The 27,118-nt window shown below is 54.2% G+C and overlaps 12 protein-coding genes across 12 annotated transcripts; 8 read left to right on the top strand and 4 right to left on the bottom strand.

Moving 5' to 3' along the window:
- The first annotated feature begins 23 nt into the window (after positions 1–23).
- EI97DRAFT_414638 (uncharacterized protein) lies at positions 24–1,580 on the top strand. The gene is made up of 3 exons (XM_033796833.1): positions 24–406; positions 455–690; positions 740–1,580. Exons 1-3 carry the CDS (start codon positions 142–144, stop codon positions 1,379–1,381), a joined length of 1,143 nt encoding a protein of 380 aa, XP_033655805.1. The 5' UTR covers positions 24–141; the 3' UTR covers positions 1,382–1,580.
- Positions 1,581–1,892: 312 nt separating this feature from the next.
- EI97DRAFT_499749 (Glycosylphosphatidylinositol:protein transamidase, GAA1 component) lies at positions 1,893–3,950 on the bottom strand. Its single transcript, XM_033802625.1, has 3 exons — positions 3,897–3,950; positions 3,597–3,846; positions 1,893–3,543 (listed from the first exon to the last, which is right to left on the bottom strand). Exons 1-3 carry the CDS (start codon positions 3,907–3,909, stop codon positions 1,911–1,913), a joined length of 1,896 nt encoding a protein of 631 aa, XP_033655804.1. The 5' UTR covers positions 3,910–3,950; the 3' UTR covers positions 1,893–1,910.
- A 103-nt stretch (positions 3,951–4,053) lies between these two features.
- EI97DRAFT_394488 (uncharacterized protein) lies at positions 4,054–5,736 on the top strand. The gene is made up of 6 exons (XM_033796302.1): positions 4,054–4,336; positions 4,544–4,681; positions 4,741–4,822; positions 4,885–4,950; positions 5,005–5,126; positions 5,213–5,736. The coding sequence occupies exons 1-6, from the start codon at positions 4,162–4,164 to the stop codon at positions 5,458–5,460; spliced, it is 831 nt and encodes a 276-aa protein (XP_033655803.1). The 5' UTR covers positions 4,054–4,161; the 3' UTR covers positions 5,461–5,736.
- A 178-nt stretch (positions 5,737–5,914) lies between these two features.
- EI97DRAFT_249190 (uncharacterized protein) lies at positions 5,915–6,918 on the bottom strand. Its single transcript, XM_033794123.1, has 2 exons — positions 6,544–6,918; positions 5,915–6,479 (listed from the first exon to the last, which is right to left on the bottom strand). The coding sequence occupies exons 1-2, from the start codon at positions 6,650–6,652 to the stop codon at positions 6,067–6,069; spliced, it is 522 nt and encodes a 173-aa protein (XP_033655802.1). The 5' UTR covers positions 6,653–6,918; the 3' UTR covers positions 5,915–6,066.
- Positions 6,919–7,118: 200 nt separating this feature from the next.
- On the top strand, positions 7,119–8,089 carry EI97DRAFT_249093 (uncharacterized protein). Its single transcript, XM_033794122.1, has one exon. The coding sequence runs from the start codon at positions 7,473–7,475 to the stop codon at positions 8,046–8,048; it is 576 nt and encodes a 191-aa protein (XP_033655801.1). The 5' UTR covers positions 7,119–7,472; the 3' UTR covers positions 8,049–8,089.
- A 339-nt stretch (positions 8,090–8,428) lies between these two features.
- On the top strand, positions 8,429–10,962 carry EI97DRAFT_431517 (glycyl-tRNA synthetase). The gene is made up of 3 exons (XM_033797959.1): positions 8,429–9,213; positions 9,261–10,114; positions 10,166–10,962. The coding sequence occupies exons 1-3, from the start codon at positions 8,704–8,706 to the stop codon at positions 10,809–10,811; spliced, it is 2,010 nt and encodes a 669-aa protein (XP_033655800.1). The 5' UTR covers positions 8,429–8,703; the 3' UTR covers positions 10,812–10,962.
- Positions 10,963–11,038: 76 nt separating this feature from the next.
- On the bottom strand, positions 11,039–13,134 carry EI97DRAFT_249029 (PLC-like phosphodiesterase). The gene has a single exon (XM_033794121.1). It carries the CDS (start codon positions 12,997–12,999, stop codon positions 11,266–11,268), a length of 1,734 nt encoding a protein of 577 aa, XP_033655799.1. The 5' UTR covers positions 13,000–13,134; the 3' UTR covers positions 11,039–11,265.
- A 2,017-nt stretch (positions 13,135–15,151) lies between these two features.
- Positions 15,152–16,178, top strand: EI97DRAFT_486317 (uncharacterized protein; the record flags this gene model as incomplete). Its single annotated transcript, XM_033802160.1, has 1 exon — positions 15,152–16,178. The coding sequence occupies one exon, from the start codon at positions 15,152–15,154 to the stop codon at positions 16,142–16,144; it is 993 nt and encodes a 330-aa protein (XP_033655798.1). The 3' UTR covers positions 16,145–16,178.
- A 726-nt stretch (positions 16,179–16,904) lies between these two features.
- EI97DRAFT_394477 (PIN domain-like protein) lies at positions 16,905–19,644 on the top strand. The gene is made up of 2 exons (XM_033796301.1): positions 16,905–17,070; positions 17,135–19,644. The coding sequence occupies exons 1-2, from the start codon at positions 17,057–17,059 to the stop codon at positions 19,167–19,169; spliced, it is 2,049 nt and encodes a 682-aa protein (XP_033655797.1). The 5' UTR covers positions 16,905–17,056; the 3' UTR covers positions 19,170–19,644.
- Positions 19,645–20,097: 453 nt separating this feature from the next.
- Positions 20,098–21,579, top strand: EI97DRAFT_373651 (zinc carboxypeptidase A 1 precursor; the record flags this gene model as incomplete). Its single annotated transcript, XM_033795410.1, has 1 exon — positions 20,098–21,579. The coding sequence occupies one exon, from the start codon at positions 20,098–20,100 to the stop codon at positions 21,577–21,579; it is 1,482 nt and encodes a 493-aa protein (XP_033655796.1).
- A 386-nt stretch (positions 21,580–21,965) lies between these two features.
- On the top strand, positions 21,966–24,806 carry EI97DRAFT_248876 (putative extracellular serine-rich protein). The gene is made up of 3 exons (XM_033794120.1): positions 21,966–22,784; positions 22,833–23,993; positions 24,058–24,806. The coding sequence occupies exons 1-3, from the start codon at positions 22,303–22,305 to the stop codon at positions 24,494–24,496; spliced, it is 2,082 nt and encodes a 693-aa protein (XP_033655795.1). The 5' UTR covers positions 21,966–22,302; the 3' UTR covers positions 24,497–24,806.
- A 972-nt stretch (positions 24,807–25,778) lies between these two features.
- Positions 25,779–26,684, bottom strand: EI97DRAFT_373356 (Di-copper centre-containing protein; the record flags this gene model as incomplete). Its single annotated transcript, XM_033795399.1, has 2 exons — positions 25,779–26,234; positions 26,292–26,684. 2 exons carry the CDS (start codon positions 26,682–26,684, stop codon positions 25,779–25,781), a joined length of 849 nt encoding a protein of 282 aa, XP_033655794.1.
- Positions 26,685–27,118: the final 434 nt, after the last annotated feature.

Below are 27,118 nucleotides of genomic sequence, written 5' to 3'. Positions count from 1 at the left end.
GCTCTCAACATCCCGCAACCACAGCGATCACTCTAACTCTCAGTACATTGTTCCGTTCTCATTTGCCAATTTGGTTCCGTCATTCAGTCTTCCGAGCTCCCGTTTCCTCTCAAGAACTACGCAGTACAGTAGGCGCTCGACATGGACCCCGATACGATCCCGAACCTTCTCCAAGAGCAACGGGATCAGGCGCCAGATGAGCTGCAACACTACTTCATCGACTTTGAGGATTACTGGGAGCGGAAACTGTGGCACGAGCTGACGGACAAGCTCATCGAGTACTTCGACCAACCCCACAGCGCGCAGCAACGGATACCGCTATTCGATGTGTTCATCAAGAGCTTCGCAAACAAGATCAACCAGCTCAAGCTCGTGCAGCTCGGACTCAGCACAGCAGAGCTCAGAGGTAGGACTAGAAGCTACCTACCATGTATCAGGCTCTAACAATTTGCAGGAGAGCAGGAACGGTCAGAATTCCTCGCCTCGCTAGCCAAGTCGGTCAACAAACCCGCCTCGCAAGACGCCTACGTCTACGCCACAGTCGCCGTAGCCGAGTTCCAGCTCTTCCAGAGGGATTTGGATGCTGCAAAGAAGAATCTGGACGAGTGCGAGCGCATATTAGACACGTTCGACTCGGTGGAGAACATTGTGCATGCGGCCTTCTACCGTGCGTGCGCGGAGTACTACAAGGTATGTTTCTCGGTCCTTCAACAAGGCTCTTATGACTAACAACATCTAGCGGCAAAACGAGTTCGCATCATACTACAAGAACGCTCTCCTCTATCTAGCATGCGTCGACCTAGAAGATCTCGAAGAGTGGGAATTACAGTCCCGGGCTTACGACCTCAGCATCGCGGCCCTGGTCTCCGACAGCATATACAACTTCGGCGAGCTCCTGCTGCACCCCATCCTCAACTCCCTCAAAGATACAGAGCACTCGTGGCTGCGCGATCTGCTCTTCGCATTCAACAGCGGCGACCTGCGAGCGTACAAGATGCTCGCCAACAACATCAACAAAATGCCTCTACTCAAGGAGCACCAGAAATTTCTGTACCAGAAGTCTTCGCTCGCCGCCTTGACGGAAGCCGTGTTCCGACGCCCGCCGCATGACCGCGCCATGACGTTCGACACGATTGCCAAGGAGACGAGCGTGCAGAAGGAAGATGTGGAGCATCTGATTATGAAGGCGTTGAGCTTGGGCTTGATCAAAGGGACGATAGACCAGGTTGCCGAGGTGGCCAACATCAACTGGGTGCAGCCCAAGGTGCTGGACAAGAAGCAGATCGAGAGCATGAGGAATAGGCTCCGGGAGTGGGATTCCAGTGTCAACCAGCTGGGTAACTGGATCGAAGGGGTGGGTAAAGACGTTTGGGCTGCTTAGAGCTGTCTGCGTGGATATGAGGTGATGGTGATGGCGCGGCATGAGGACGAGATAGACGGGAATGAAGGGTGTTTGAGGGACGGCGCCCTTTTGTCCCGAGAGCGGGACGCCCATATCATGATAGATAATGGCCTAGCGTAATGAACATGATGCCAGGTCGAGGTCCCTACATTGCAATCTGGTATCGAAAAAGGGGAAGCGATGCAACCCCAGTCTGGTCTAACACGTGCAACTTCAAAAGATTGGTAAACTGACCGGTTCCAGGAGGGCGTGGAACGCAAGATAGGGACAGTGAGAGTTGAAAAATCTAAGCCAGGGACAAACCAGCATTAGTTCCCTGACCGCATTTTCATAATCGGGTGACTTTAGGTATGCCCACGAAACATGCTCCAGACCAATGCTTCAATGCTTTGATGGTGTGCCCTCAATAAAGCGACAAATCCCACCGCCATGCCTCAAAGCACCTCTTCCTACCCCCTTCTCCCCACAACACCCATCCCACCCGCACCACCTCTTCTCTAAAAAAAAATCACGAAAACAGCCCCCTCCCCACAACCACACCACCCGCAAACCACGCCGGCCACCAAACCTCCCAAACAACGACCTGGGTCCACAAACCCCAAACATGCCACCCCTCGGCCGCGCGAACCACCACATCGCCTACATCCGCTCCCCAGAACCAGCACGCCGCTCGTATCACGACGACGGGATTCAAGGCAGCGAGAAGCAGCGTCTGCGCGGCGCTAGCGATTTTCTTACCGGGGAGGTACCGCGTGAAGGCGAGCGGGGAGCAGAGACAGCCGACGAGGAAGGCGAGGCTGAAGTTTAGGGTTGCGAGGGCGGCGAGGAACATGCCTAGGAGGAGGAGGGAGAAGGATTGGATGAGGGTTGTTTGTTGGGATGTGGGGCGGAGGGGCGGGGAGGAGGAGAGGAAGGAGGCGGTTAGGAGGGGGAGGGCGGGGGAGAGGACGAGGGAGAGGTTGAGGAGGGTGGGGAGGTAGGAGGGTGGGGTGTTGTTGAAGAGGTAGAGGGGGAGGAGGCCGAGGGTGTGGGAGAGGAGGGTGAAGAGGGTGGGGTAGAGGAGGGAGCGTTCGGTGGTGGTGAGGAGGGCGGAGGGGATGAGGGTTTTGTGGGTGTCGAGGTGGACTTCGGTCATCGCGGTAGGCTTCTTTTCTTCTTCTATCGAGGGACTCTTCTTTTCCTGCGGTGAAGGGTGCGTGGAGGCAGGGTTGGGCACTGGGGTGTCCAGATCTGGGCGTCCGCTTTGTACCCATAATGCGATGGCCGAGATGGAGAAGCTCGCTGCGAGGAGCATGGCGCTGGGGAGGTAGGTGCCGATGCTAACAAAGCGCATCGAATGCAGCAAGAGGTAGAAGAAGAAGCTTTGATGCAGATGTTCGAGCAGATTGTTCAAGCTGCGGAAGAGCGACTCGACGGTGCGTCCAAGGCTCATTTCGTCGTGCCAGCCGTCTCCAACCGTCTGGAGCGTGATGGCATCGACGTGATAGGGGATGAAGGCACTGTGAGGACCGGAAGCGTGGCCAAGCCCCTGGCTCAGCATGCCCCGGAGCATTGTCTGAAGTCGGTCCTGGTAGGTGTTTTTGTGCGACCACATGCGCTGCAGCGTGCACCCGATGCCCATCTGCCCATTGGCAATATTAACGGCAGTGTTAAAGAGATCAAGATTGCTCAATTGCCCGTTGACGCCGTCGTACATGATGTGCAGCTTGTCGAAGCGGTGGCCCCACGGACCGGCGGGATAGTCGATAGCAATGGCGCCCTGCAGCGCACCGCTCTTGATGGGAAGAGGGTCTATGGCAGCCGGCGAATGCGAGTTGTGGTACGCATCCACCCAGGCTTGGGGGCCCGAGGTGCTGTCGCCAGATATCAGAAAGATGATGTCCTTGGACCAGAGACTCCACCTCTTGAAATACCGGGCGAGCGTCAACACAAGAGCCACCCCGCTATAGTTGACTTCGCCATCCATGTTTCTCCATGCTGCAATCAGGACAAGGGCTTCGGTTGCGTCCGCGCGAGGGCCTTGAAGAACGGCATATACATTCTGGTTGGTGATGTTGCGACCCGACGGTTGGTACGTGTACTTCTGCGTAGCAGCCTTCAAATTGTGCGAACGGAAGATATCTGTCAAAGCGCGGGACCTCCTAATCTCTTGTTAACCATGATCTTCCAAAACCAATTGAATCATAATGCTCACTCCTCGACGGGCTTGTCTGCCAGAGCCGCAACCTCGTGCCTGTATGCTCGAAAGATATTGTGCTCGCTCCCCGTGAAGTAGGTATGCACCTGTCCCGGCAGCAATGCATTTTCCGACACGTACGTCTCCCGCGAATACTCGTCCAGAGGGAGCAGCAGAAGCCAGGCAACGCCGACAATGATAAAGATGAGGGAGAGGTATGGTGGAAGCCGTTGGATGCGGGGGTCCTTGCGGAGCGCCAGTAACGTCGCTGTAGCAGTTAGAGGCTGTACATCTCGGATTGAAATCACTCCGACTCACCTAACAAGGCCATACTGCCCGTCCCATCCGGCGTGGTGTTGCGGCTCTTCACAGCTGCTGGATGCGGCGTCTCGGAGGTTCTGATTGATGGTCGCTAGCGCCTCCACCCCCGGCCGGGACCCTGGTCCCATCTCAACGACGTGCATCCGATCCGCGCGTGGTGAGAGTCGCACGGCCACGAAAGCGACCGTTCCGGACCTCGAACCTCCCTCCGTAAGAGCACGGTCTTTCCGCGACCGCGTCTTTTTGCTCCGGCCGTCTCGCGATGCCGTCGTTTCCCCAGTTCAATCCGTTGCGCATACGATCCTACGTCCTGCGCTTACCCCTGTGCACACGAGTGCTTCTGACGATTATTGTTGCGCTATGGGTTGCGACGATACCTTTTGCATGGTTGAGAGAATGGGCGAGCCTGGAACCGGATAAGGTGAATTTCGGGACGAGTAGGTGGATTTTGTATCTCTGAATGCTGGGAAAGAGGGAGTAGAGATAAGACGCGACAAGAACAAAGACTGGGAATATCCGATTGAGGATGGCAGTTGAACTCGGTCAGGATGAATACATGGCTTTTCTGGGTATATGCATACGGCGTTGAAAGACGGCATATGTTTCGTCTCCAGAGCCTCCCAGCTAACTTCGCACCCCCCCAGTGCACCGCCTAAACCTCTTCCCCCTCATCCACCTCGGCTTCTTCCACATGATCTTCAACATCATCGCCCTAGCCCCTCTCCTCGAGCGCTTCGAATCCGAGTTCGGCACGCTGGTTACATTGCTTCTCTTCACCGGACGTAAGAATCGACACCTCTAAGACAATAAAAACACATAGACCTAACGAGTGAATGACCAGCATTTGGCACCCTCCCAGGCGGCATCTACACGCTGCTCGAGAAATTCATACTCCGAAGCAACACGACCGTCATGGGCGCAAGGTACACACTCTGTGCCCGAATCATACGTCTCCATCCAGACATAAACTGATCCGTAAAAACAGTATCTGGGTATTCCTCCTCCTCGCCTCGGAAGCCATGAAAACCCACAAGGCGAATCCGCACTTCAGGTAGCCCCGTTCCCAAATCTGATTTGATGTCTATATCTGATCGACGAATCCCAGCATCGGACCCTACAAAATCCCCACCTGGACGACCCCCCTCATCCTCATCCTCCTGACCAGCATCCTCGTCCCCAACGTCAGCCTCATCGGGCACCTGTGCGGCGCAGGGATCGGATACCTCTGTACGTCCCCCTATCTTCTCCCTGAATCCCTCCCTCCCTTTTATCCTCCCCTCCCCAAGCTGTCAAACTGAACAAAAGAAATTCAGGGGCAACAAACACCATCAAATTCCTCGTGCCCCCCGAGAAACTCCTCCGCTGGCTCGAAGCCAAACTCAACCTCCTGGGCCGCCTGCCGCACTACGTCTCCGTAGACCAGAAGACGTACGGCCGGTATGGCGTTTTGCCTAGCAGCACTGCATCGGGCGGCGCGGGGCCGACGAGTCCGTTGCCTCGGTCCGCGGCGACGGGGACGCTGACGGGGACGGGGAAGGAGGGGGTGAGGTTAGGGCCGTAGGGAGGGGGTCTGTTTTTGTGTTGGATGGGTTGTGGGGAGGTGGGGTTCGGGCATTGGGTGGCGTTTGTTGGTTTGTTGGCTTGTTGGATGGGATTGTAATTTGGGTTATGAGGGAAGATATAAGGGGATTAATACGAGATTAGTTATGGCGAGGAAGGTAAGGAAGAGGGGATTGCATTGGTTTGGGTTTTGTTATTTAGACTGGATGATATAGAGGGTTTCGCTCTTGACGGGCGGGCACGTGAGTAATGATCAGAAAATGGACTCGTAACTCCCAGCTCTCCCCTGAATAGCATCATCATGCACGTCTTGATAATCCATTCAATATAATGAGATAAGAGTAATAAGAGTCAAGATTGATGTATTGCAGTGACCACGAAATCTAAACACCCAATACATGCATTAAGAATAGCCTACTGTGTGAAAAACAGCATCCATGGCTGGGGGAGGAAAACGCCCATGCACCGGCCCGCTAACCCAAAGACCCAATACCCCTACGACAGATACGTCGAAGAACCCACAGAAGAGAAAAGAAAAAAAGCCGATGAATGGAAACGCTTCGCACCGTCTCCACCCATCCATTCCTCTATGACGATCGCTCATTGCTCACACCCCCTTGATAGCAACCGTCCTCTCCTTCTCCAACCTCTCAGCATTCCTCTCATAACTCTCCTTCTTGCAATCCTCCAACCCCTCGCACTTGTGCTCCTCGAGCAACCTGTGTTTCCCGCAAAAATGCCCCTGGCAGAACCCACAGTCGCCGACGATGCGCTGCGCCGCGTCCTTGCACGTCTTGAACGAGCACCGGATCTTCTTGGGGGGCATGCCGCCGCGCAGGGGCAGGGCCATGTGCAGGGTTGCGTTGGGGGGCAGGGCGTATGAGGCGAGGGTTGCCGAGGGGGTGGAGAGGTGTTTTCCGGCGTGGACGAGGCGGATGGAGGCGGGGAGGTGCGAGTGGAGGGAGAGGAGGGTCGTGAGGGTTGAGATTGTGGTTGTGGGCGGGAGGGTGAGTGGGATTGCTGTGGGGGGAGGGTGTTAGTGGTGGGTTTGGTCAAGAGAGGGAGGGGAGGGGAGGGGACGAACTGTTGTGGCCTGAGACGTCTTTGACGAAGATTTGCATGGTTTCTTCTTCGGCGGAGGAGGAGGAGGAGGAGGTTGCGGTCAGGCTTGAGGTGCTGGATGTGCGGCGCATGGTTGTGGTTGTGGTTGTGATGAACAGAGGTAGAGGTGGGCTGGTAGTGGTAGGTGGTCTTATGCCGAGGTCGTTATCTAGCGGCCAAGTCGAAAGTGATGGAATGAGGTGAGCAGAGGGTGAAGTTGTCCTGTGGGTAGGAAGGAGAGTAGAAGTGAAGATGGGGCAAGCTGGCGTCTAAATAGGAGCGGTGCCTGGGTCCTCGCTAGGATGGATGACGAAGAGGTGGTGGCGCCTGGTCGAAGGTTGTTGGCAGTCGAGCAGGTGCTGGGCCCACCCGCCTTTCTTATCGAAGCTGGCGACTTAAGGCCGAGATTAACCTTAGTCCGGATCGGAGCTGGGGTTAAAGCGTCTTAAGTATTTAATCGCCACGGGGCTGGTGACTGGTAATGGAGGACTCTTGATCTGGATGCTCGGCTGCGATCACACGAGTGGGAGTGGGCGTGAACGGTGAAGCGTGCCTTGCAGCTGGTTGCGCGGCTATTCCGAGTTGCGGTTGCAGCAGTTGAGTATGTACACTAGGCTCAGCGGGGATGCTCCGGTCGATTAATAATGAAGGTTGTGAAGAGAGGATCTTCTGTAAAGCAATTGGCTTGTGCTTGTGGTCGTGCTTGTCTTGTCCCGTTCGCGATCTGGATTGCTTGTTGACTGACTCTTTGTTGGAGTTGGTCGGCGAAACTGTCGAATTGCGTCAACTGCCGCAATATACCGGATAGTATTCTCAAAAAGTAGCAACTTCGGCACAGGCAGCTCGCTTTATATGTACCTGTGTGCACATGTCTTGTGTTTCTAATACAAACCCAGTGTCCAAGATGGGGCCATGCGGTGGCGCCGAGGCGATGCGGCGACGGCATGGGACACACTCGCTGGAGACACGTCTCCCTTGTGGATTCTTGTCGTGGACAATCATGTCCCTTTTACTGCCTCTGCACTGCGGTCAGCTCGCCGACTTGGTTCCAGGCGCGCCCCGCGGTGCGCCTCACAGGTGGTGAGCACCCTAGACTATGGCACGGCACCTGCATGCGAGGCGGTCTGGCGAGTCCGCGTGATACAAGACTACCAGGGGATGGGGAACTACGAGATTGTAGTCCGTTGTATGTACATAGTCTGGTCTAACAACTCTGTTGGCACTGGTGGGACCTTGTCTGCACCCATTCTAGGGGGTTCATCAAGTAGTGGGACGTTCACAAGTCAGACTCTGAGACTACAGATATGTCCCAAACCTGCCTCGAGACGGAACCGCTTGGATCCATCGAGGAGCCATTTCCCATTGTGTCCAGCATGCATATTCAACAGGGTCTTGCTCCAGGGTAGGTCGTCCACGACCCGTAACCGCGCGGCTACCTTATTTCCAATCCTATTCCCAGACCGTACAGGTGCTTCTGACTTCTCATAAAAGGGAGAATGCAAAGGCTGCAAGGTTACCGTACAGAAGATGGACTGCCGCTATTGTAATAAAGTATCTGCATCGACCATTTTCACTCTGCTGTTCCTGGATGCATAACGATGCTGTCAGAGAGGACTGTCAGAGATGTCGAGGCATAGTGCTCAGGACGGATCCTGCACGTCGTCGCCTCAGAGCTGTACACGGGACATGAATTGTGCACTGTCTGTAGCAATATACGTCGCCCGTAAAGCGGTGCCCTTCTAGGTTCCTCGGTGATGAGTCGGAAAAGCCTATCTTATCTTATCCATCTAATCGCTTGGCATCTCTTATCCTTGGTGAGTCACGAGCCCAAATAAAGTAAAGAATTTATGAAACCGCATCTGGCTTCCCCGTCTTAAGCCCCACCCGATACCACCAACGCACACTCTCTCACCCCCTCCTGGCGAATTGCGACCCTTGGCTTCTTCCATACGGTCGCCCCAGGCTTCATTCCCTTTCTTTTCCCTTTCATGACTGAATGGTGGCGCCGTTTTTCGTAAGATTCAGCCACAGTTTTCTTTCGATTCGGCCCACCTTCTTAGTCGCTCGACGCTTTTCTACTTCGCCCGTTTCACGCCGAGCTCAAATCGTCCCTCCCCGTCGCCTTCAGAACCAATCCTCAGCCATGGCCCCTGAGATGACCACCCTCAAGGGCAAGCCCTTCAGCCGTGCCGAGCTCGACGGCCTGCTTCGCCGCACCCTGTTCTATACCCCCTCCTTCGAGATCTACGGCGGTGTCGCTGGTTTCTACGACTACGGCCCGCCTGGATGCGCCCTAAATGCCAACATCGTCGACCTGTGGCGCAAGCACTTTGTGATTGAAGAGAATATGCTCGAAGTCGAAGGCCCAATGGTCACCCCTCATGAGATTCTGAAGACGTCGGGACACGTCGATCGCTTCTGTGACTGGATGGTCAAGGACGAAGCAAATGGCGACATTCTTCGTGCCGACCACCTCGTCGAGAATGTGCTGGAGATGAGACTGAAGGGCGATAAGGAGGCCCGAGGACTTGTCCACGTCGAAAAAGAGGAGGACCCGAAAAAGAAGAAGAAGAAGGAGAAGGCTCTGGCCAATCTGGAGGCCAAGAAGCTGGATGACGCCCTTGTACAGGAGTACGAGGAGGTTTTGGCCAAGGTGTGTATACGTGCGGTGTCTTAGGACGAGCAGCTAATGTCCCTCAGATCGACAACTACGATGGAGCTGAGCTCGGATTGCTCATTGAGAAGTACGATATAAGAAATCCCGCCACCGGAAATCCCGTCACCCCGCCCACTCAGTTCAATCTCATGTTCCACATCCCCAACATCGGTCCCTCTAGCTCGCTCTACGGCTTCCTCCGACCCGAAACCGCACAGGGCCAGTTTCTCAACTTCGCGAAATTGCTTGACTACAACAACCACCGCATGCCGTTCGCCTCCGCCACGATTGGAAAGTCCTTCCGTAACGAGATTTCTCCCCGGGCTGGTCTCCTTCGGGTAAGAGAGTTTCTGATGTGCGAGATTGAGCACTTTGTGGACCCCGAGGGTGGAAAGAAGCATGCCCGCTTCCACGAGGTGGCAGATGTCAAATTGAACCTGCTCGATCGTGATACACAACTCTCTGGGAAGACGGAAGTCTCTCCCATGCCCATCGGCGAGGCCGTTGAGAAGGGCATCGTGGACAACGAGACGCTCGGGTACTTCCTGGCCAGGGTACAGCTCTTCCTCATCCAGCTTGGCTGCAACCCTGAGAAGATCCGCTTCAGGCAGCACATGGCCACGGAAATGGCCCACTACGCGACCGACTGCTGGGATGCCGAGCTACAGACCAGTTATGGTTGGATCGAGTGCGTGGGATGCGCCGACCGCAGCGCCTACGATCTCACTGTGCACATGAAGAGGACTGGACAGCCCTTGCAGGTTAGGGAGAGGCTGGATGAGCCTCGCACCGTCGAGTACTGGGCTGCGGAGACCAACAAGAAGGAGTTTGGGCCCAAGTTTAGGAAAGATGCGCCGGCTGTGCAGGGCGCGATCGATGCGCTTTCTGATGAGCTCAGGTAGGTGAATTTTCTTGCCACTCTTCTTCGCAGCACATTAACGACATCCAGGGAGAAGCTGTCCGTCGAGCTCAAGGAAGCTGGAAAAATAACCCTCGACGTGCCCAACTTTGGCGACGGCAAAGTCGAACTCACCCCCGACCTTATCACGATCGAGAAGCGCACCCGCACCGAGAACATTCGCACCTACACCCCCAATGTCATCGAGCCGTCCTTTGGCATTGGCCGCATCCTCTACGCCCTCTGCGAACACGTCTACTGGAGCCGCGAAGGCGACGAGTCCCGCGCCGTGCTCTCCTTCCCCCCGTCGATCGCCCCCATGCCCGTGGTTCTGTATCCACTGTCCTCACATCCGGACTTCAAGCCCCTCATTGCCCGGCTCTCGGCGCTGTTACGCAAAAAGCGTATCCACTTCGCCGTCGACGATTCGTCGGCGAGTATCGGGAAGAGATACAGCCGGCGGGATCAGCTGGGCACGCCGTTCCACATCACGGCGGATTTCGAGAGCGTGCAGAAGAACACGTTTACGCTTCGGGAACGAGACTCGATGGAGCAGGTGCGGGCGACGGAGCAGGAGATTGTGGACGCCGTGGTGAATATGGTGAATGGGGAGGAGACGTGGGAGGATGTGCAGGCGAGGTTGCCCAAGTTTGAGGGGCAGGCGATTGAGGAGGGGGAGGAGGAGAGGAAGGAGTAGGGATGGGGTGGTAGTGCGTAGGTGGAGAGATGTGGCAGGCAGCTTAGCATACTATTTTTGGGAGAGCTGTTCACATGTGGTATTTGTTATCATGTCTCGTCGATCTTAGAGTCCTGGAAGACAGCAAATAGATGAGCGTTTGATATGTCAGTGCCAGATGCGTCTTGAGCTTTTGACTTCTGATTCCGCTGTTCTCACGTGCTGTGGCGGTTGATTAATGAGTGTTCTGCTAGGTTGACTTGCACTGTGATATGTTTGAGCGCAGGCCCTATCGAGGAGTAGTGGTTATAAAGATCTGGGATGCGAACACACACTGTGTGGATATTAAGCGGCCGTTAATACCTCAACTTGCCTGGAGCTGCTTCAAGAGTGAAGCATCCATTCCCACCTCGCGCAGGGAGAATTCAAAAGGTCGTGGCACTACATCCACGCGTCTCAACATCAAATCAAAAACTCACACATCCCCAATCTCCAACTTCACAAGCAGACTACACCTCGTCTCATGCCCACCCAGGTCCAACATCCTGATAAAACTCCACCCGGGCGCCGCATACATAACCCTCAGCGCAGCGACCGCCAGCGTCGGGTTACTCGCGAAACTATCATCGCTCTTTATAAGCAGGCGCAGAAAAACAAGCTCATTGTCATCGTACTCCCATTCGAGGACCTCGTCCCACATGGGGTCTGTAGAAGGTGGATTCTCCCCGTGCAGGAAACCCGTCAATTTATGAGGCTTGTAAGGCTTCGTTTTCCGCTTCGGCGGTTTATATTCCAGATCGTCTGGGTGGATGAGCGTGCATGTTACGTACGGTTTGATCTCGTCGTCGCGGTCGGCAGGCACAGGTATATCCGTGGCGCCAGCGACGTGCAATCTGAGCCTCTTCCTCCTTCCCGCCGTAAGCACTCCCGTCCCACCGCGTCGCAGGGCCGCGGGTTTGAGAATATAGCCATTCGAACCGCTGAACAGCGCCTCGTTGAGCTGCGAGCTCGCGCCAAACGTCTGCCAATTCAACGCGCAGATCTGGGCGCCGACGGCCCAGAAGGGCACGGGCCGGAGGTTCCGCGACGAGATGCGCGTGCCCTTGGGATACACGCGCATGAGATGCTGGGCGTTGTGTTTTGCGATCTTTGCGTTGTGCGCAGGCATGTGTGTCAGGAGCTGCGTCTCCGAGACGTTGATGAGTGGGTGGTGCGGCGCGTTTTCCAGGACGCTTTCGAACCAGGAAGGGTTTGGGGGTTTGACGGATTGCGCGTAGACGCCTAGTTCGGCGAGTTGGGGGATGATGGGGCCGGCGTTGGTGGTTTTTTTCTTTTCACGGTAGGCTTGGTGTGCGGCTCGCTCTTGTTCGTCGTCCGAGCTAGAGGAGCTGTCGCTGGTGTCGTCTGCTTCGTTGGGTAAATGGTATTCGACAATGACGACGATCTTGTTGCCCAGCTCGGCGAGAGTGACATGCTCGCCGCTTCCCTCCTCCTCTCGTTTGCCCTTGTCGCGGATGTCTTTGCTGAGCAGCCGGTCGCCCCAGACTTCCTTCATGATGTGGACCAGGCGAAGCTGGCCGTGGGCGTCACAGTGGTTTTCAAGGGAAATCATGATGGGTGCCGCGTTGCTGCCCTCGCTAGCCTCTTTATCGATGACATCGCGAATCGTCTCACAGACGGAGCGGAAGGAGATGTTGGACACGAGTGTGTACCCATGCGTCACCTTGGGCTCGTCTCTGTTGGTGTCATCATCCCAAGCGTCGATTTCCACACATCGCGAACCGGTATACAGAGCAGTCTCGTACGCACTCGTGCACGACTGACCATAGAGCTGGTGAGCTACCAAGTACGTGTTGTGGCTGGAGCTGATATAGTAGTCTGGCAGCGGATGGCTTCTATCGACGACATCGGGCGGGACAACGATGTGCGATCTGTTCAGGAATTCGCGCAATGCACGCGTAGGTTGCTCTGAGGCTAGAAGCTCTTGCGCTTCGTCTTCACTGAAGATACCTTTTTCTGCCAGAAACGTTTTCAGTGCTCTGCTGACGCGCAGCTGGTCCTTGGTGATTGCGGACTGGCGAGATGCATGTCCGCCTCCGGCAACGGTGTTCGCGTCGATAACGTCGCCTACGTCGTCCTCGTCCTCGGCTCTTCTTTGCTTGTTGGAGAAGGGTTGGAGCTTGGAGATGCCGGCGATGAGGTCCGTCATGGTGGCTTTGTGTGATGGTGGGAGACATTGTCGGAGGGAGAGGGGTAACTTGCGGGCCGCTAGGCCGGATTCAGTAATGCTGTGTTAAAGTGAACGTCCCGTATAGAGTTCATTGTTGGGTTTATTGCTTTTTCTTGGCTTCGATAAGGTTGGAACGTGTGGGACCAAGGTCCGGCCCGCCTGCAAATATCCGCTGGTCCCTCATGCAGGGTCTTACCAAACAGGAGCCACGTGCCCTGTGAACATAGCCAGACAGCTGGTGACGTCTGTCTATCGCTGGATGGTAGGATCTAATCTGGGACCTGCTAGGTATCCTCTGGACTCTGTGAGTGGTCTAGCACTGTTCAACGCAACTAGTTTCCATATGCAGAAATGGAGTGCAAGACCGCCAGATGTGCCTGCGCGTTCATCCTGGATATCTCCCCAATACCGACACTGGCCTATCACTTCCCCTTAAACACTGCCGTGAGCAAGTTCTAAGTGTCTCACACTCAGCGCTTACAGATGATGCGGGCTGGCTGAAGCAATTCCCAAGGCTCCCAAGTCCGTACCTATCAGCTGAGCTAGTCTGCCCAGACACCCAAAAGATCGTGATCTCTCTATTCAGCTAACCACAAGTAACCTATGACGAAGATCATTCACTATTTCAAGCAAGCGATTCGACACGGAAAACCCCAAACTGTACAATTCGTGGTTCGCCTCGCCCCATTTTGGGACCCTCCTCGCTTAGAGAGAACAAGGGAACTGAGCCACACTTCCACCCATCGCTTCCACTCGAACTTCGGACTTTCATCGTCCTCCTTCTCCCGACTATTGGGGACAAGGCACCTGTGACACCTTGCCACTGATCGCTTACAATCGATTTCACGGTTCCCTTATCCCAATCATCCGGAACAAGGCAGCCCTAGACGATGATAATTCAGAGTCGCCGACCTCTTAGGGTGCTCCTCTTCATCTCTTCGAATAACATCAGCTTCGACACACACCCTCGGCACCCTGCCATCGCGTTGATCCGGCCCCTTTGCTGGGGAGAAGATGAAGGTGCCGGAGTCATGTTCAGCTGCAAGCGGAAACCATGGGAGTGGCATGTGCGAGTCCAGATCTCTGGAAGCCGGGGTTTTGGGGGGGGGGGGGGGGGGGGGGGGGGGGGGGGGGGGGGGGGAGGTGATGCTCCATGTGATGGTGACAGCGGATGCGGTGATGGGGTATAAAAGGGGAGGGAGTGTAGAGTTACCTGCTGTTGTTCACGGTTTCTATGCGTGTAAGACGTTGGGAACGCACTAAGTTTCGCGAACTATTGCTGGTCCCTTTGAGAGATCTTTTGTTTATACTTCATCCGGTTATTGAATTGAGAAGGGGACTTCATATCGAACCGGCCTTTGCAATGAGACTGACGTCTCTGTCCTCCCCGGATGCTTCGATCCCTTCGTCTCTCCCCCTACCAGGGGGAATGAAGGATAGAAGGGGTATTCTGTTTAAGCTGGTATGTAAAACTATATCTTATACATCCACATTTTGCCCACCGTGTTCTTCACTGCGGAATTCAGTACAATTCTTGAGGTTGTCCTTCGCCGTTTCGCTTGACATATCAATTCTGATACAGAATGATCCCGGTTGCCGACTTCCCCATATTTTGCTCATTCCCCTCATTTCTTCATTAAATATTTCTATCATCTCCTTTGCACTATTTCTCTGTATTCTGGGTGCACGAGGCGCAGTTGGGCAGAAGAGAATATCGAGCGTACCCCTCCGAGGCCGGCATTTTGTCGCCATGCGCTAGTATCTCTTTCACCGCAGTGGATCTCCGATACACCGCCTCTGTCAAATTTTTTACCGCTTCTTCCATATTCCACCGCTTTCGTAATCTCTCTCTCTCTTTGTTGACTGCTTTTTCTTAATCGAATACCTTTTGCCTGGTATTGCGTACTACATCCTGTCCGTCCGATGCCTGTCAGTCCGACAGCGCATGCGTGGGAGGCGCCCCATACGGACATGACGGAGTATCAGGTCTCTTGTGTCATCTCTCCCCTTTTTCCCACAGCTCGATGGTTAAACTCCTGGTGGAGACTGGACAGCTTACCCCGTTCAACCCATCCCAGAGCTGTCTGCACATTTGAAAACGCCTATCTTTTCCCTTCTTCTATTAGAGTCAATGGCCAGTCGCAGTGCTAACTCCTTCAAGGTCTCGATCCACAAGGATACTGTCGATATCCTCAATCTCCAACGCCAGGCCGTCCGCTTCCTCCACGCCCTCCACTTAATCACCTGCGACCAGATCTACGACGTAATCATCCCATCCACCATATTTGCCCTGAGCGCCTACTTCTCAGGGCCACTCCTATCACTACCATCTCCCTCTCTCAGCCTGCTACTATCTCGCCTCCCCGTGGTAATATCCTGGCTCTACCTCCTCGTCGCCCAATTCTGCCTCCACAACCAGCGCCACTCCGAATCCATCGAAGAAGACCTCATCAACAAACCCTGGCGCCCCCTCCCCTCCGGCCTCATCACCCAAGCCGAAGCACACTGCCTCCTCGGCCTAACCTACACCCTCCTCATCGCACTCACCCCCATCCATTTCGGCCTCATCGTTTTCAAAATCTGGCTCATGTACACTGCGCTCGTGCTGGCGTACAACGAGTTCGGCGGCAGCGATGCGCACGGCGTGATTCGCAATGCGCTGAATGCCGGGGGCTATGCTTGTTTCTTCTCGAGTAGCTTGCAGGTAGCGCTGGGGCAGGACGTGGGTTTGACGAGGGATGCGTGGGGCTGGATTGTGATGCTGGTGACGGCGTTGTTTACGACGTTTCATAGTCAGGATTTTAGGGATGAGGAGGGGGATCGGGTTAGGGGCAGGAAGACGGTGATTTCGGCGTTGGGAAATACGGCTGCAAGATATTTGCTTGCTGGGGCTGTTACTGGGTGGTCTATTTTACTACCTTGTTGGTTCGGGTTCGACTTGGTGAGGTGGAATCTTGGGAATCTTGGGTTGGGGTGCGTGGGGATCTCGGCAGCTGGGGTGGTGGGCATGACGGTCATGGGACTTGGGCGGAAGAGGGATCGGAAGTTGGATGCAAGAATGTATAAGACTTGGTGTGTATGGATGGTTGCGGTATGTATGCTTCCAATGTTTGCGACATTTTAGGACGGATAGATCAAGAAATTGGGAGACGGTAGGGTAGAGTGGACACAGAACAAGGCGAAGCCTTTGCTGTGAAATGGAATGAGACCTGATGGGTCTACCGTTGGGCTGGACTAGCACGTCTGACGGTTTTATGATTCATGTTTTGTTTTTTTCTGAGGTCCTTTCCTTCGTCTCGTTTGTATTTCATTCGTTTATGTATCCTATCATATCTTCTTTCATGTTTTCTCTCTTTTGTAAAGTCAGGGTAGAGGAAGCGTGTTCGATATTGAGACAGACTGGCTGGAGAATGTTGCAAATAATTCTTGAATGAAAATGCGTTTAGAAGGGTTTTCCTAGAGTTTTTAGTTGTACGGGATATGTATATAAAAGTACTAGCAAGCTGTGTAGGCCTTACGCAGCAATAGAAATATCAATACGAGTTAGTCGTGACTTCTGTGAAGTAGCTTTAGTAAATATGCTATGTCTAAGTCTGCCGACTTTCTCAAATGTTCGTTCTTTCGGAGAATCCTTTGAGAAGGGAAGATCTGGTTTCCAATACGAGACTTAAGAAGAAAACAAAAATTTAAGGAAGAGTTCTACAAGACGGACAACAGATATTAGACGAAAATAACTTCTTGTTGGAGTAGAAGCTGGTGATTGTAAATATATGTGACCCGCACCTGACTACGGGTCTGCTGAGAAATCCCAGCCACCGCTTGAAGCTCGCGACGCGACACCAACCCTTGCCAATTCACCCCTTATCACCATTCCCGTCTCTTCATCTTTCCCCACTCACAAGCATCATATACCTATAGCGTTATCATTTGTAGCATTTTTCAAGAATATTTGAAAGGCCAGCACTGTTGGGCTATCACGCCCGCCTAGCTTCTGGAACTTGTCTCCCTGCATAAAGCACCCATCCTCCCGGAGCCAATGGGTATCAAAGAGTAAGCGCGCATCCAGATCTCCGGTTTATCGACTTTACCTCAAACATACTTACAATTGCTTCAGTTTTTGGGAAGTCGTAAGAGAACAGGATCATATCATTCCTCTTGCACAACTGGCGGAGGAACATTTCAGAACCCATGGCCGGCGGCTACGGATCGCCGTCGACGAGGCCGATTGGCGTTTCAACAACCTCACCCAGGCTCAGGTCTATACCATACGCGAGAAGTCGAACGAACCAGTTTTCCGAGGGATAGAGAAGACAATGTTTCATCGAATATGTCGCTGGCTGACTATGAACGTTCAACTCCTCTTCGTGTTCGATGGTCCCAGCCGTCCCTGGAAGCGAGGAAAGCAAGGCGGGAATAGGGTTGATTACGAGAAACTTAAGGATTTGAAAGAAGTGCTTCGTCACCTGAGAGTTCCGTATCACGAAGCACCAGGGGAGGCTGAAGCCGAATGCGCTCGGCTGCAGCAGCTGGGTGTCGTTGACGCAGTCTTTTCCCAGGATTCTGACACCATGATGTTTGGATCTAGCCTCTTGATCCGGGATGATCGCGTCGCTAAGGGTTCAGCTTCGACTGATCGCTCAAAGGAGAATACAAAGAAGAGTGGGAAAACAGTCAGGATAATCCGAGCAGAGGACATCCAGTGCGTGCACAAGTTCGACCGGGAAGGGTTGGTTCTTTTTGCGATGCTCTGTGGTGGCAATTACGATACCAAAGGACTTCCTGGATGCGGCAAAGCGACGGCCATTCGTGCTGTCAAAGCCGGTCTGGGAAGAGGCCTTTGTCGCTGCCGAACCCAACAAGAGTGCCGCCTATGGAGTCTCGAGTTGGGTACCTTCCTAAGACGCGAAATTCCCTCCGATTTTCCAAAGATCAAGACGCTCGAAAAGTACCTTCGCCCGAACATCTCCTCTGACGAACGACTTCGAAACTTGCGATGTCTCGAGAAGGGATGGGATCAACCCATCAACGAGCTTGAGCTGTTGAAGATAACCGGTATGAACTTTAACATATGGGGAAAGTCCTATATGAATAAAGTGGAGCCCATACTTCTAACTCGGTCCTTGGTTCTGGCGGCTGCAGAGTCGTCAGCAGTTCAGGGGAATCCACATGCGATCAGGCTTGTCAAACAGCGTGCCAAGAAGGATGTCACGCAGACTCCGCTCCTTGAGCGAAAACTAACCTTCTCGCCTTTTGCACTCACTTCGCTGAGGCGCAGTGATTTCGAAGGCGAGCGTCTTGGGTATTGGGACGGAGCGAAGGACATACCATTTGACCCGGAACATCGCGTTGAATGTGAAATCCCATATTATCTCCTGGAACAAGGTCTGTCTGCTGATGTGTTGAACCCCCCAACACCTTCCCCAAAGAAGACAACGGGGAAGCGAAAGCGACAAGTCGATGTCCGTGAAGACGGTCGAGGCTGTCTTTCGCCGTCGAAGGCGAGTCTCCATGTTCGTCCATACAGCGCTACACCCACTTCTGGAACGACATGTCAGTTGCTCACTCATGGAAATGGGAGAGGTAGAGACGCCGCCCTATGTACCCCATCAAAGCCTAGCAGATCGACGAACTTGAGGATCCCTCCGCTCACAACAAACTCCGTCCCTCGGCCAAGTTATTATCCGACCACGTCCCTCTCCACTTCTTCATCATCTGTGCTTCAGGCTACGGATGACTCAGATTGCGATATATTTGAAGAGCTAGATTTCTTATTAGGGCTTCCTTCGACGTCCCGAGCATCTAGGCAGACCGGCTCACGGCAATGGGCACCCTCAGCGACAGTTGATCCGACAAATTCAGATGGGTTTCGCGAGCTTGTGAGCGCGACCAAGCGCAGAAGGATTGATGATGGGAGCGTTTTAAATGTCACGCCTGGAGGAGTAGCGAATGCGGGCACGCATGCAACACAGCGAAACACTCTTGTCGATTCTTCCCCTGCCTCGTGCTCCCGCAAAACTCAGGACAGCAGGGGTTGTGAGACTGGATCTTACACAAAGTCCCCCGTCACGCGCCACTGTACGAAGAAATGGTACGCCTTCCAAGCTTCGGACTCCCGCTGGCAGGCTGTTCAGAGATGTTCTTTCTGTTGAAGCACTTGATCGTATTTCACCCAAGCGGCAGCCGACTGCAACAAGCTCGCCGTCGAGGACGTACGCCTCCCTAAACACGACGCCCACACGGACACGCGTTATAACAAATGCGCGCCCGCCATCCTCGACACGTTCCATCGATGTAGAAAAGAGCGGCCCGTCGACCTTCTCGGACTTGGAAGCGGACATGGTACGAGCAGCGAGACTGCGACATTTCGAAGGTACGCCGAGAAACCTGGTAGCACCATCTGCAGGCCGTGAGCGTGTTGGTGAAGTAGAGTTTTCAAGTCGGGTTTCGTCGGACTGGATACGAGCGCCCAAAAGCCCCGTCGTTATAGACCTGACTATCGATTGACGAAGGCCGCCGAGTTCAAGTCAGCCACATCGTAATTCTAGAACGTGTTCTATACTGGCGAACTCAGCGATCTGTACGGGGGAGATCTTTCTGTACATTTCGACATCTTGATATAAGGGCATTCGCTGAATATAATTATTGCTTCTAGTCCCGTACCGAGGCCTAGAAATATCACCGGGTATCTATGGATAAACTCCCTTGCCGATCGACTTCCTACCCCAGCACAATGCAAAGGCGACACCATTCCACTCTCAGAGGCTCGTCCCTCTTCCTACCAGCGCCTGATAAGGTCCTGGCGTGCACAGAACGAATGGTGGTGGAGTGGCTGGGTCCATCCGAGCAGCCCTTGCTGCTTGAGTAGGCCAAGGCCGTATCCCCTTGGCCTGTCCTTCCTTGCACCACGACATCTCTTGCCTCTTCTGGCAGGTGGAAAGCGATACCCCGCGAGCATGGCTGGACGACAAGTCCCAATTCTTGGTTTATCGGACACATTAAAAACCTCCTCTACCCAGGACTCTAGGCGACCGACCTTCGTCCTCTCAGTCTTCATTCCTAGCATCCCATACCTGTGCCATGAAGACCTCTGCCCTTCTTACTCTCCTTCCAGGATGGGCCTTTGCGTCCGATATCCTCAGCATCGCTCTCCACGCCAAAGAAGCCAGGGATCTCCACAACTTCATCCGGAACAATGCGAACTTGGACTATGGCTGCAGACCGGTTGTTATGCGCTCCGACGGTGAGCATAAGCTACACGCTCTCGTTTCCTCTGAGCAGTTGGACATGCTGAAGCGGACGCTGGATCCTCAAGTGGTACGCATCGACATGATGGATCATCTCAACAAGAGGGAGGAACCCGCAGCTCCCATCGGCAAGGGAGACCGCTTCCAGGGCGGTAAGGTGGCTCCTCGAGGTTTGGGCTCCCGCAAACCGGGAGAGCAGGCCGATCTGGGCCCCATCCTCAATGTGAACGAAATCCATTCGGCGATGAAAGCTCTTTCCAAGAAGTACGGCATAGAGACCTTTGTTGCCCCTTATAAGACGTATGAGGGTCAAACCGTCATTGGCGGTGTGGCGAACAGGAACGCAAAGACCAACTGGCTGGGGAGCATCAGACATGACCACCAGTACATCTTCCTCAACTCGGGTATCCACGCTCGTGAACGAGGCGGTCCCGACAACCTCATTTACTTCATCAGTGACCTCCTCTATGCGGATGCGCACGGCACCGGACTCACTTATGGCAAGAAGAGCTTCACCAAGGAGCAAGTCAGCAAGGTCCTCGACTCCGGCATTGTCTTCATTCCTCTCTCCAACCCGGACGGCGTCCGCTACGACCAAGCGAACGGGAATCTCTGGCGCAAGAACCGCAACCCTCAGAGCTCCACTCCCGGCAAGCCTAAAACGGTCGGCGTCGACCTGAATCGCAACTTTGACTTTTTGTGGAACTTCACCAAGTATTTCGACCCCAGCGTGGAGCCTGCGTCTAGCGATCCCGCCGACGAGGCCTTCTACGGCACCGCCCCTTTCTCTGAGCCCGAAACCAAGAATATCCGCTGGGTATATGAGAAGTTCCCCAAGATCAGCTGGTTCATCGATGTTCACTCCGCCGCCGGGACGCTTCTCTACTCGTGGGGTGACGATGTCAATCAGGCCAATGACCCTAAACAGAACCTGTTCAATCCGGCGTATGATGGCAAGCGTGGTCCCGTCGAAGACAGCATCTACAAGGAGTACATCTCCGAAGAAGATTGGTACAATGTCGCCCTTCAGGCCAACCGTACCACTGCCGCAATGAAAGCCGTCGGCGGCCGCGAATACGTGCCCCAGCAGGCCGTAGGGTTGTACCCAACGTCTGGCGCTAGTGACGACTGGTCGTTCAGCAGGTGGCACGGCAACAAGAAGCTCAACAAGGTGTATGGTTACACGATGGAGTTTGGCTACCCCACGAACTTCTATCCGACCGCGGCAGAGTATGTCCACAATATCCTGGATACGAATGCGGGGTTCATGGAGTTCATTCTCAATGCTAACGAGATTGGTTTGAAGCATTGGTGAGGTATTGGAGTGCGGGCTCCAAACCAATTCGGAACGGCTGCTGGATGGAGGAGGGACTTCTTGTACATATTATTCATGACGCCACCGTAACCTAATACCCTTTGCGACGATGATATCAATCTTTTATGAGTTTGTGCTGTATGGATCATGGTGAGCCTTTGCTTGTAAGTTGGCGAGAGTAAGACGAAAGGGATGATTCGACGGGCCTCCTGTACGTGGTAGTCCAGCATGCATAGGAATGATCGCTGACTCTGTGCAGTTTCTTCGTCGCGCCCTAAAAAGTTTCGTACATGAAGGTGGGCTGGTTCCCTATCTACGAGTCCAGGACCATCGATCTTGTGCCGCCCCGCTGGGTCGCATATTACCCGTCCTTCCCACATTGCAATTCATCAATCCTACTCGATCGAGTAAGCGGCCCGCACCAACGATCCGTATCCGAGTACGCACAGATGAGGCGTAAACAGCCGATGGTAATATGTTTCTCTATTTGCTTGCGCAATATACGTTTAGCGAGACTATTTTGGGCGATCTTCATGATTGAACCATCGTATATATGGATGAGGTTGCAGCGCAAATGTTGTACGCAACGCGTCTTCAATGCCGATCTTGATTCCGGGGGGATGGGTTGCAAGAGCGGGAGGCGATGGAAATATGATATATAGAGTTACCTGAAGGGTGCAGCGACATTTGAGCGACGCCTACGTCCTGCCACTGTACTTCAACATGTTCCCAGGAAGGAGTCCTACGATCGGGACGCTGATCGCAGCCATTTCGCTCGCTGGAGCCGTCAATGCCGCCGTAACGGTGAATAGTACGATTCTAGTCCTTGCTCGCGACGGAAACGCGTCCTCCTCTGCGACTTCGGTGCTCGAAGGCTACGGCATACCGTATTACGTCGTCAATCTATCACTTTCCCCCACGGGATTACCCCAGCTAAATGCCACTCCGGACGCTGGCAATTTCGGCGGAATCGTCACCGTCAGCGCGAGGGACTACAAGAATGGCGACGACTGGAATGGAGCGCTTGTCGATCGTCAATGGCAGGAGCTGTACAGATACCAGGAGGCTTTCGGAGTGCGCATGGTTCGCTTGAACTCCTTCCCCCATGCGGATTTTGGTGTCCAGGCTGTGGGTGGTGCAGTAGCTACCGATTTGCCAGTATCGATTACGGACGCGAAGGAATTTGCTACTGCGAATCTCGTGGTGTAAGTACAATTCTCTCTTACAAAGAAAGTGGCTGACAGGCCTGGAAGCGGCGCACAGATGGGTACTGTGAACATCACCAAGTACCCGGCCAAAATCACAAACACGTCACTGGCTACCGAAATCGCCCAGTTCGGAGGGTCGTCCAAGACCACCGCTGCGGTACTCAACAAGTTCCCCAGCGGACGCGAGCAGCAAGTCTGGTTCAGTGCCTTCCCGACCGACGCCTCCATCGCAGCAAATGTACTGTCCCACGCATGGATCCATTGGCTTACTCGAGGTTTTTACCTGGGTTTCCGCCGCGTATACTTCAACACACAGGTCGACGATGTATTTGTGGAGACGGAGCTGTACAAGACGAACAAGCCGTACCGGATCAAGCCGGACGATTTCAAGGAGCACGTCGCGTGGATGAAAGACCTGAACAAGCGTCTTCCCGCCGGAAGCTCGTATGTCATTGAACTTGGCCACAACGGCAACGGGAACATCGAAGCCGCGGTCGAGAAAGACTATGACAATGATCCCGCGCTTTGCAATCCACAAGAAGGAGTCGAGTATGATACGCAGATCGATGGGCCCCTTGAATATCACAAGCCCATCGGCACAGGAAAAGACCTGTGGGACAAGAAATTCAAAAAGTACCAGTGGACGACCGATTGCTCGCGTCTTGACCCGCTCGAGGTCTACTTCGCCGACAAGGCCAACATGAACGCCTACTTCCATGTCTCGCACACCTTTACCCACGAGGACGAGACGAACGCAACCTACTCCGACGTCGTCAAGGAGATCACCTGGAACCAGGAATGGTTCAAGCGCGTCGGCTTCACCGACGCCACGTCCGCGTCGTACTTCTCCCCAAATGGACTCATCCCCCCCGGTATCACGGGCCTGCACAACGGCGACGCGCTCCGCGCGTGGCTGGAGAACGGCATCAAGTACGCTGTGGGCGACAACTCGCGGCCCGTCCTCATGAACCGCGCGGATCGCAAGTCGGACTTCCATCCCATCCTATCCAATGTCGCCGAGAACGGCTACGACGGCGTGTGGATCATTGGGCGATGGGGCAGCTCGATCTACTACAACTGCGACCTGCCCTCGTGCGACAACGACGAGTGGAAAGCCATTGCCGGCGGCAAAGGGGATTTCAACGCCCAGTTGGAGTACGAGAGGGATGTCAATGCGAAGTATCTCCTCGGTCTGCGCTGGGATCCGTACGTCACCTGTACCCCTTTCCCATGTTTTTATTGAGTCATGACTGACATGACATGTTTGTAGATTCATGTTCCACCAAGCCAACATGCGCGTCTCCGACACCAGCAAACTCACGCTCCTGGGAAAATCGCAGAAATGGTCCCTCCTCATGGCGTGGACCGAAGCCGTCCTCGGAGAAGTCACGCGCCTCACCACCTGGCCTGTCATCACGCTCAAGCACGACGATATCGCAAACGCCGTCATCAATCGCAAGACGAGGGATGAGTGTCGTCCGAATCTGGTGTACCAGCTTTCGGACGATAGGAGGAGTATCACGGGTGTGGTCGTGGGTGCGGGGGATCTGAAGTGTAGGACGGGGATTCCGGTGACGGTGCCGGGGCCTGTGACGAGTTTGGGTGGGGCGACGAAGGAGCAGGTTGGGAAGGATCCGTTGACGTTGTGGGTGAGTTTGGGGGGGAGTAGGAAGACGTATGCGTTGAGTTCGCCGGTGAAGATTCGGTAGGGGGGTGGTGGAGGAGGTATGATGGTGGTCGCTTCAGTGGGGAGTGATGGTTTTCTGATGAACTGTGGTTTTACACCATCTTCACTGACATTGGGAGTGGAGGCGATGTAGGCTCGGGAACTGTTTATCAATGCCTACATACATCGACGAAGATTTTGCGAAGCAAGAAGAGCGTATGAGTGGGCGAGTAGCTGCTACCTTTCGTACAAATGCTCCAAGCCCCTTTCCCATGATTAAATCCCATCCCTCTTATCCAATCGCAATCGACTTTCACGACTTGCAGGCTACACTGCTACAGGTACGACTCCCGTAAGCCGCTCTTCCCACAATGGGATTCCAACTCCTTCAGCCGGGCCCAACAATCCAAGATAGCCAGACAAAAAACCGGAGAGGCAAATTAGAGGATGGAACCCATGGGAATAGAAGCAAGGATGTATGAAGGACATGGCTTTGGGGGCCGCATGTTCCTCGCCGGGGCGCGAGTGGACGAAGATATCGTCCGGCCCGAGTGCCCAGAGACAAAAGACGTTTAGGAGCATGAAGAAGAGACTAAGGAGCAGGATGAAGAATACTCGGATCGAGACTAGCGGATCCAGCACGGGTGTTTGGTGTCTGCGTGATGAAGGAAGGGGAAAGGGATCTTAGAGCAGGAAGTCCAAAACTGGACGACGACGTCTTGTTTATTTCGTTCGGGTTGGAGGCCTCCCAGGTCATGGTTTGCAGAAGCCAGAAACCCGGGCAGCGAGGACTCCCTCGTACCAGCGACGAGTGGAAAGCGGGGTGGAGAGTACAGCCGATTTGTACGGATTACCCTAGGGTACGGGGCGGAAGCAAGCCTAGGAGGACTCGACGAGCTACCTCCTCCCGACAATGGGGATGTGAATGTTCAGGAACGTCGAAATAGTGGGTGGGAACGCATGCAACCCTGCACCGAACGCTGGAACGATTCAGGGTCCAAACTTAATGTCAGGATGCTGTGTGGGGATGCAGGTAGTTGATCTGAATTGCGCTAATGGACCCGATCTAAATACTGCCCATAGTGATCCAGAAATTACAAGTAGGTGGACGTATCGAACAGACAGGTTATTGTTGTAGGAATGGGAGTTATAAGCCGTTTATGGACTGTGGCAAACGAGACGACGACACCACGAGCAAATTCACCACTATTCCTGCAACGATGTGGAGAAATGAAATGCGTGTATTGCGACTATATCTTTCCTCAGATTTCAGAAGGAAAAAAGTGGGATATCCCCGTGCAACCAACACTACCCTTCCCCAACGTCTAGTAGTTGTACTTATAACACGGGAACTGCTCCATCGTATCAATCACATCGCGAATCTTAACATCAGGCCTCAACCCCAAGATATTGATCCCCGTATCCAACGTCAGGGGATTCCCCGCCCGATCCGTCCCATCCACATACTGCACGCGAGTCGGGTAGTTCGCATTCTGCCAGATGCGGTAGTTGCGGTCGATGAAGGCGTGGTGGAGGAAGAAGACGGGATCGCCAGGCGCGGCATACACGTCCTGCATGACGGCGCCGATGCCGTTGTGGCCCCAGGCGTGGGCGCCGCCCTCGGCGCAGCCGGCCATGTCGGCGTAGTCGCTGCGGTCGTTGCACGCTTTCACCATGGCTTCGTTGGTGTTTGCCGTTTTGCTGGCGTCGCCGTTGCGGGCGAGGCAGTGGGGGGTGTTGCCGCCGCCGGGGCCGACGTTCAGGGTCAGGCGAGCGAAGACCTGGGGATCGTGTGAGTCTCATGTAGGATGAGATAGAACGGAGAGGGCTTGACTTACACCATCGGTAACGCAGTTTCCACCGAGGGCGATGGCACCATAGTACTGGCTCGAGAAGATGGAAGACTGGGAGAAGCGCCCGGCATATCTCGTCTCGTCGAACCAGAGGATACCGGCATTGTATCCACACTCGGTGCGCAGGATATCTTCAAAGGCCCAGACATAGTATCTGTGCCAGAGCAGGAACTTTGCGTTCCCGTGCACGTTGGGAGTGAGTTGCTGGTGCACGGCAACGATATCCTCGTAACGGTTCTTGGCCTGGGGGAACTGGCCAGAGGCAGGTTTGTTCAGCAGGCATTTCACGGCATTCAGATAGTTCATCCTCTGATCGTTCGTTGCGCTGTCCCACTCAATGCGGATTTTTGGATTCGAACATGTTGCCGCTGCCGCCATGAGACTCATGGTCTGTTCCGGCTGCGGTTCCGGCTTGCCATGGTGGAGACCTGCCAGAGCCTCCTCGAGAGTAATAGGCTGGACGGGATGTGTGGTGTTGAATGCTGAGAGTGGGAGCTTGGGAGCCAGAGAGGGAGCCGGTAACGCAACGGGTGGTTTAGCGGGAATGGCAGACACGATTGTGCCCGATGCCGCCAAAAGAGCGGAGAGAAACGAGAGATGCATCGTCATTGGGCCAGATGTATACCAAGGGTCCCGGACGACGGTTGATTAGAGATTATGATTAGAAGGGATAGATTAATCGAGTCCTTGGGCAAACGAGAGGTCGGGCAGGAAGAACGCTGCTGGAGAGCCAGAGCCCTGGGGGGATTCGTCCCCTATATGTGATCTTCATGCAGGCCATCGAAATGAATCACACGGACCCTCTATTGAAA

This window comes from Westerdykella ornata, assembly GCF_010094085.1.
Source record: "Westerdykella ornata strain CBS 379.55 unplaced genomic scaffold EI97scaffold_5, whole genome shotgun sequence".
NCBI lineage: Eukaryota > Fungi > Ascomycota > Dothideomycetes > Pleosporales > Sporormiaceae > Westerdykella > Westerdykella ornata.
The sequence above is the reverse complement of the archived record's forward strand: the minus strand, read 5'-3'. Positions and strand labels throughout refer to the sequence as shown.